Below are 8,393 nucleotides of genomic sequence, written 5' to 3' on the forward strand. Positions count from 1 at the left end.
TGTGGGATTTTATAGGGTATGATTGATTAATATTCTATAAAAAGAAATATATATATATATAAGCATATCCGCGAGATTTCTACTCGTGACCTGGGTGATCAAAGGCAAAAGGTCTAACCGGGTGATCTAGCCGTTCAATATGTTTTTACAGGGTGGTGGTCTATTGGCAAAGTCAAAGCCTTTAAAACACATAGGTTGGGAAGAAGAAGGTCTTGGATTCAAGTCTAACAGACGACATGGAATTAAAGAAATTAGTGGTCTAAAAAAATAATAATTTAAGCTCAATAAGGCAAGAACATCGATTTTGAAGTTTGAACGTCAACTATAGTCTAAACAAACTCAACCACTACCCACCTTCCTCCCCAATACGTGAAATTATTAAACTAATCGCTGTCAAATTCAAGGTATTAACATTTTTTTATATATAATGATTAAACTAATCAAGTTTGAATTTATGGTTAATATGTCCTATTAAACAAAACGTTTTGTCTAGATTCAGTACCTAAAATACCTAAAAATCAAATATGTGGATAACGAATCTACGAAAAGGCTCGTTAAAGTCTAATGTAATTATAAAACTTACTTTTTATAGCTTTAATAGACTTTTCTTCAAATATTTCTAGAGAACATATTATAGGCTCACTAGAATTACATTATTACCTGATATATAAACAAAAATATGACTAACCAAATTAATAATTACTAACTCTGTATATACGTTAAAAGTATCTAGCATGTATTTATTTTCAGAGATTAAGATTTGCAAGTTTAGAGATCTAGATAATATTTGTTCTTTTGGCTATCATTTTTTTGAAACATTAATGCGTTAATAAAGGCACCACGAAAAACACTAACAAACATGCTATTTTAAAATGTTGAGAACTGTAGTTGAAAAACTGACAAACCATAGAGATCATCCGGACAATGAACTCTTAAAAATGTATTAAATTCAATTTGTCTCCCTGTGGTTTTGGGGGCGTTTGCAATTTGCCTCCCGTGCTTGCAAAATGTAACAGTATGCGCCCATTTGTCAAACGAACGGACTTTAGTTTGAGCGTTTGACTTTGGGTGAAAATACCAAACTACCCTTTTCTTCTTGTAATATGCGTCCCTATGGTTTCATTATTATTATTATTACAACCATGGCCGGCCCTGAAGGTGGGCGATGAGAACCCCCGGCCAGGGTCCGATATTTCGAAGGACACGTTATTTTTTAAAAAAACTCCGATATGTATATGTAAAAAAATAAATAAATTAATAGGGTATACCCATACAAACACCAACATATGCCCATTTACAAAATTACTTTTATGGTTTAGATTAGTTATTAGCCCATTGGCATTAGGTTTATACATTTACTGAGCCCAATACCCAATTTCGATAAGGCCTAAGGGCATATCTTTCGAGCTCGAACATGGTACATGAATTCTCAGGGTCTGCTCTGTATTTACAACCACCTACCATCATCATCATCACCAAAACCACATCACCACCACCAAAACCATTGGTACACACAGGGGCGGACCCACATTGGTGCCACCGGGATCCCCGGACCCAATCTTTTTAAAAAAAATAGTAGATTCGGTATATTAAATTGTATATGGACCCCATAAATACAATTAGGTGGACACCATAGAAATAAAAAGAAAGCTGGTGTAGTGGTAAATCTCCCTCTTTTCCACCAAGAGGTCATGGGTTCAATCCTTGATAAGCCCATTTTTCTTATTTTTTTTAAAAATTCTAGTTCAAACCTCACTTTAACTCGACCCGAACAAGAACCGACCCGAAAATGGACCCCATTGAAATAAAATCCTGGGTCCGCCACTGGGTACACACTCTTTTACACACTCTTCTACTCAATTTACTCTTTTACACACTCTTCTTTTCTTACAAAAAACTAGATGGCCAAGGTACTTCATCATAAAAAAGAACAACGAATTTCCCAAGTCTCCCAAAAAACCAAAGTGGTTTTTCGTCACAACAACATATGGTTCAATCAAGAAATTCGCTTGAGGCATCAGGATATTGTACGGAATTTCAAGCTCCAACCTTTGATGACCAACCATCATACTACAACCTATACAACCATTCAAAACATCGACATGTCAAACAGGCCAGTTTCTGTTGTCACAACTCATTCGTTGAAGGTTTCCCTAAGACGTGCGAATCATACTTACATCAAATTTATAGATGTTATTCAACTAGTTACATTCCGATATTGGCCTCTTATGGGGTGAGTTTGAAAGAGAATTCCAAGTTTCATGTTTCTTTTCTTAGGCACGACCCAACTTGATGATGATATCCACTAAATCATAAAACAATGCATTTGTAATGGGGTTCTTTAGCTCCCAGGGACGCTAATATGTAGGAGAGAGAAGACATCGAGGCTAGTAGATTTAATTAGAGGGAGAGGAAAGAGAAAGGAGCCGGGTCCATCGGGCAGGAGTTAGGCAAGCCGATGATCCCTAATCCGTGAAGAAGATGCATTGTTGGTGCTCTAATTCTTTTGTATTACCTTGCGCCAAAGAATGAAGACCTCCAATGTATAGCGTCACCACTACTTCTCAAGCAAACGGAGGTTCTTTCGTTCCTAGCTCGTCTTTATACTTTGTTTTAATAAGGTTTTTTTGTTATTATAACGGTTTAACCAAATAAATTAGCGAAGCATTAACTTCTCAAATTCTATTACTATTAGGCCGGTGGGTGTGGCTTAACGCCACCCCGCCACCTCAACCACCATAGCGCCCCGGGGGCGCCATCGTCCATGTCAAACAGGCTACTTCCTGTTGTCACAACTCATTGAAGGTTTCCCTAAGACGTGCGAATCATACTTACGTCAAATTTATAGATGTTATTCAACTAGCTACATCCGATATTGGCCTCTTATAGGGTGAGTTTGAAAGGGAATTCCAAGTTTCATGTTTCTTTTCTTAGGCACGACCCAACTTGATGATGATATCCACTAAATCATAAAACAATGCATTTGTAATGGGGTTCTTTAGCTCCCAAGGACGCTGATATGTAGGAGAGAGAAGACATCGAGGCTAGTAGATTTAATTAGAAGGGGAGGAAAGAGAAAGGAGCCTGGTCCATCGGGTAGGAGTTAGGCAAGCCGATGATCCCGGATCCGTGAAGAAGATGCATTGTTGGTGCTCTAATTCTTTTGTATTACCTTGCGCCAAAGAATGAAGACCTCCAATGTATAGCGTCACCACTACTTCTCAAGCAAACGGAGGTTCTTTCGTTCCTAGCTCGTCTTTATACTTTGTTTTAATAAGGTTTTTTGTTATTATAACGGTTTAACCAAATAAATTAGCGAAGCATTAACTTCTCAAATTCTATTACTATTAGGCCGGTGGGTGTGGCTTAACGCCACTCCGCCACCTCAGCCACCAGAGTGCCCCGTGGGCGCCATCGTCCATACCACCGGAGTTAAAGGGGGGGGGGGGCATCCTCCTCTCGCCAGCACGTTAACGAGCAAAAAGGGGTGTGCAGGTGAGGCCCACCTCTTTTCAACCAATATAATAGGGGAATTTAAACCATTGTATGCAAGTTAAAAGGAGGGGCTTTAAAGTCCCCCATATGACGTGGCGGCTAGGTGGATCTGATGTGGAGTGATAAAGCTCCTAAGTGTTTTATACCACACCCTCCAGGCTTAGTACAGCTACAAGACTACTAAATGAATTAGTTCATAGTTTTGGTTTACCAATGTAGGTTTTTTTTTTTCCCTGAACGACGAAACTTGCACATAGTAAGAATTGAACCCTTAGGCCCTAAACTCATATTACTCTAAACTCTATCTGACTCGTGAACAATACTCAACTATTCCAAAGTGAATACCAATGTAGGTTCTTAAAAAGTGGCTTTTATTAGAGTTGTTTTTACATCATCAAAACTAGGAGACAAATACAATTGAAATTTGTTTTATAGTGTTGTTATTCTCATTTCTGCAATAATCTGGATTAGTGTGACATCATACATTACGTCGTTAAAGCTATAATCTGGATTAGTATGAAATCATACATTACGTCCTTAAAGCTAAAATATGGATTAGTGTGAAAACATACATTACTTCGTTAATTTATTTAACAAACAGACATTCAGGCATATTCGAATGTACACAAAATAGAAGCATTTAATGGTTGAAAAAAAGAAGAAAAAGAATTCTCGGTTGAATTTCCTTAATTATCATAAACATTTCAAATATTTCTCTCTCACATTTGTAAAATAAACTTGTACCAAATGCTTTCATAGATTTACAGTTTTACAGGAATAATTTGGCAATCTTGCATCGAATCATTGTCCTTTAATGGTCTGACGACTCTGACCGATTAAGTAGTCTCTTAATTAGGCATAATATTTTTAAAACTTATACCTATTAAACAACTCAATTAATTATTAGGAAGTGTCTTTTAAATGAAACAAACGCATTTTATCTCTGAAACCATTGAGAGATAACTCTATTTTGAATTGTTAAGATGCTACTAAATAGTATATCATTGTTTTTAAATTGACACGTTTTTCATTCTTCTAAACTTCAAATTTCACATTTTCACATAAAATTGTAATAGTTAAGTTTAGGTACAAAGGGTGTAATCGTACAAAACGTACGAAAGGCATAAAAAAGTAAAAAAAAAATATGGTGGCATTTTTTCGTAATTATTTGCTCGTAGGGTAATTATCAAAATTACTCTACAAATGATCTTGTAGGGTAATTTTGATCTTGTAGGGTGATCTTGTAGGGTAATTTTGTAAAATGATCTTGTAGGGTAATTATCAAAATTACTCTACAAGTGTATCAAAATTACTTTGCAAGTTTATTAAACAGCATATAATTCAAAATTACTCTAAAACATCATTTATAGAGTAATTATTATACTTTACAAAATTACTTTAAAAGATCAATTACCCTACAAGATCATTTGTAGGGTAATTTTGATAATTACTCTATGAGTAAATAATTACGAAAATACGTCCGCGTTTTTTTACCTTTTCACCCTATTGGTACGTTTTCTATGATAAGGGTATTTGTATTTTATCTTTTAATACAAGTTTCAAAGAAATTATAAAATTGAAGTCTATTAAATATAACCACGGTCGTTGCTTGACTTGCTTCGTTCGTCAATATCAAACTGCCATTACCCCCCGTTCATACCTTCCTCTTGACCCTTTTCCCCTCTCTCTCTCTCTCTCTCTCTCTCTCTCTCCATGTATATTTATATTCTCTGTCTATATATACACACACACCATATGCAAAACTCAAAAACTTGTACCAAAACGAAATATTTCACATAAACCAGAAAGAAATGGATAGCAAAAGCTTACGATTTGCTCCAATCATGATAGTTCTTTTCATCATCTTGTGTGTACCTTATGCTATATCTCAAGAAGTTGGTGAGCTCCTATAATCCTGGAACTTGAACTTAGATACTTTAATTGTTTTCCTTAGTTTATCTGTACACTCTTAATTATTGAAATATTATATTAATGGTGGTGCAGATGATGAACATGAGTTCACATATGATGTGGATAGTCCCAACGGGCCGGATCATTGGGGAGAGATCCATCCAGAGTGGAGCATGTGTAATCAAGGAGACTTGCAGTCACCAATTGATCTCACACATAAAAGAGTCCAAACAACTTCAAGTCTTGGAAGACTAGATAGAGATTATAAATATGCAAACGCGACCCTTATTAACCGAGGTCATGATATGATGGTATGTACAATTTAGGCTGGACCCTTATATGTTAACTAACATACGATACTCCTTTTTTATATTGTTAACGTATCTAACACTTGAGTGACACCTCCAAAAAGAAGTTTCTGAATCCGTCAATGCGTTTTAAAAAGTTACTATGATCTTTGATCAACTTAATGAAATTTATATGATAAATTGTAGTTGAGATGGGCCGGGGGAGCAGGACATATTACCATAAATGGAACCGAGTATCAGCTTAATCAGCTTCATTGGCACACCCCTACCGAGCATACCGTCAATGGCCGAAGGTACCATGGTGTATTATCATATTTATTCAAAAGAAATAACCTAAAATAATAATAGCAAATTTTAAAATTTTTCTATATGTACAGATACAATCTGGAGCTACATTTGGTTCATCAAAGTACAGATGCAAAAATTGCAGTGGTTGGGATAATGTACAAAATTGGTCGTCCTGATTCAACTTTATCATTGGTACATCTATATAAACCTTTCTTTTAATAATGTAAAACTTTTCACATATAGAGGGGTCAGGCTCCTTTCTAATAATAGATATCTAACGGTCACTTTTTTATATAGGTATCAAACGGTCACTAGTTTAAATGAATATAAAAATGTATCATGATTAACAATTTAGGTCACACCTATAACTTAAAAAAAAAACAAGCTTTTTATACGTTAGAAACATTTTATTTGACATAAATTTCATGAGGAAGCTCAAAATTTCATCTAATTTTTGTAGGTATTCGTGATACTAATTATGATATTCGTATTTTTGTAAAATATGTGATTAGATGGAACCATATTTTAAAGCATTGGCTTCTACAAAAGGAGTCGAGATGAGCGTAGGAATTGTTGATCCACGAGAAATTAAAATTGGGAGCAGAAAATATTATCGATATATTGGCTCACTTACAACTCCTCCATGCTATCAAAATGTTATTTGGACGATTGTTAAAAAGGTAATAACTAATGAGTATATTATTGTTATTTTTATTATTGTTTTTACACTAATTTATATATATATATATATATATATATATATATATATATATATATATATATATATATATATATATATATATATATATATAGGGTAAGGTTCATGCGAGAACCACCTTTATTGCGAGAACCGCGAGAACCAATGTGAACACAAGCTAAAATAGCTAAAAAAAACCCTAAAAAAAACCTAACCCCCACCCCCCCACCCTCCAAAAACCTAAACCCCCCCCCCCCAAAAAAAAAAAAACCTAACCCCCCCCCCCCAAAAAAAAACCTACCCCCCCCCCAAAGCTAAATGCTAAAAACTAAAACCCTCAAAAAACCTAAAAAAAACCTAACCCCCCCCCCCCCCCCACCCCCAAAAACCTAAACCCCCCTCCCCCACCCCCCAAAAACCTAAACCCCCCCACCCCAAGCTAAAATGCTAAAAACTAAACCCCCCAAAAAACCTAAAAAATCTAAAAAAATAAAAAAAAAATCAAAAAAAAATCTAAAATTTTTTTTTATTTTTTTACTATTTTTTATGTTCAAATCGCTACTTTTAGTAGCCAAAAAAAAAATTTTTTTTTTTTAAAAAAAACATTTTAAAAATTTTTTTTTTTTTTGATACTAAAAGTAGCGATTTTTATATAAAAAATAGTAAAAAAATAAAAAAAAATTTTTTTGGGTGTTTTTTAGATTTTTTTAGGTATTACTGTTTGTGTTCACACTGGTTCTCGCGGTTCTCGCAATAAAGGGTGGTTCCTAACGGATCTTTGTCCTATATATATATATATATATATATATTTTCAATAAAGTGTCTCCTTACCATAAACGATTAAATTTAAGCCATATATTAGTAAATATAATTGTCACTTTGAAATATGCCAGGTGAGAACAGTTTCTCGAGAACAACTACATTCAATCCACGGAGCTGTCCATGATGTAAGCCTCTATATGTTTTATTATACTAAGTGCTATTTAGACAATAAAGTATGACAAATATAAAATCAATAGAATTTGGTAAGACATTTAACAAGATGAAATCCGTAATATATGTTAATATTTTGAATGTATATGTAAGTTTTTAGGTCAATGGTTACTTGTAATTAAATATAAGTTGTGTTTTAATTTTAGCTTATGATATTACAGGATGCGGAAGCTAATTCAAGGCCAATTCAACCTTTGAATAGCCGTTGGATAAAGCTTTATCGGCCCGATGATCAACCAAATAAATAATTGCTTGCACCATTTTTTTGTTAATTTATAGCTCAAATTCCTATTAATTTAATTTAGTTTATTTGGTATTAAAAGTTGTATGCATAAATAAGATTCATTGTTACTTTGCTTATTTTGTGTTTATAATATGTTTCAAACATGTATATTGTCACTAGTGAGGAAAATACATACTGTTATGCAATACAGGTCAAACCACAATGTCGTCAGTTTGACTACTAGCTAATGGGTCGGAAACACATAAACTGGCTGGTTTTGAGGTAACCCCAAAATGGATGAAAACATGTGGAAAACAATAACATGTCAATGAGGTGGTGGAGTGGTAAGGACTAAGGAAGAGACTTAGTGTTCTAAAGAACCCGGGTTCAAATCCTGCCCTCCCCATTATTTTCTGCGACACCTGTTGATGATGAGAAACTAGGCGAATAGGTGGAGATCGCTAGTCCGATCCTTGAA

General features: G+C 34.5%; 1 protein-coding gene across 1 annotated transcript; it reads left to right on the forward strand.

Annotated features, from left to right (window-relative positions):
- The first annotated feature begins 5,205 nt into the window (after positions 1-5,205).
- Positions 5,206-8,052, forward strand: LOC110875364 (alpha carbonic anhydrase 7). The gene is made up of 7 exons (XM_022123562.2): positions 5,206-5,394; positions 5,500-5,717; positions 5,901-6,007; positions 6,092-6,194; positions 6,515-6,682; positions 7,593-7,646; positions 7,854-8,052. Exons 1-7 carry the CDS (start codon positions 5,307-5,309, stop codon positions 7,938-7,940), a joined length of 825 nt encoding a protein of 274 aa, XP_021979254.1. The 5' UTR covers positions 5,206-5,306; the 3' UTR covers positions 7,941-8,052.
- The last annotated feature ends 341 nt before the right edge of the window (positions 8,053-8,393 follow it).

The sequence above is a fragment of the Helianthus annuus genome, chromosome 1 (assembly GCF_002127325.2).
Source record: "Helianthus annuus cultivar XRQ/B chromosome 1, HanXRQr2.0-SUNRISE, whole genome shotgun sequence".
Taxonomy (NCBI): domain Eukaryota; kingdom Viridiplantae; phylum Streptophyta; class Magnoliopsida; order Asterales; family Asteraceae; genus Helianthus; species Helianthus annuus.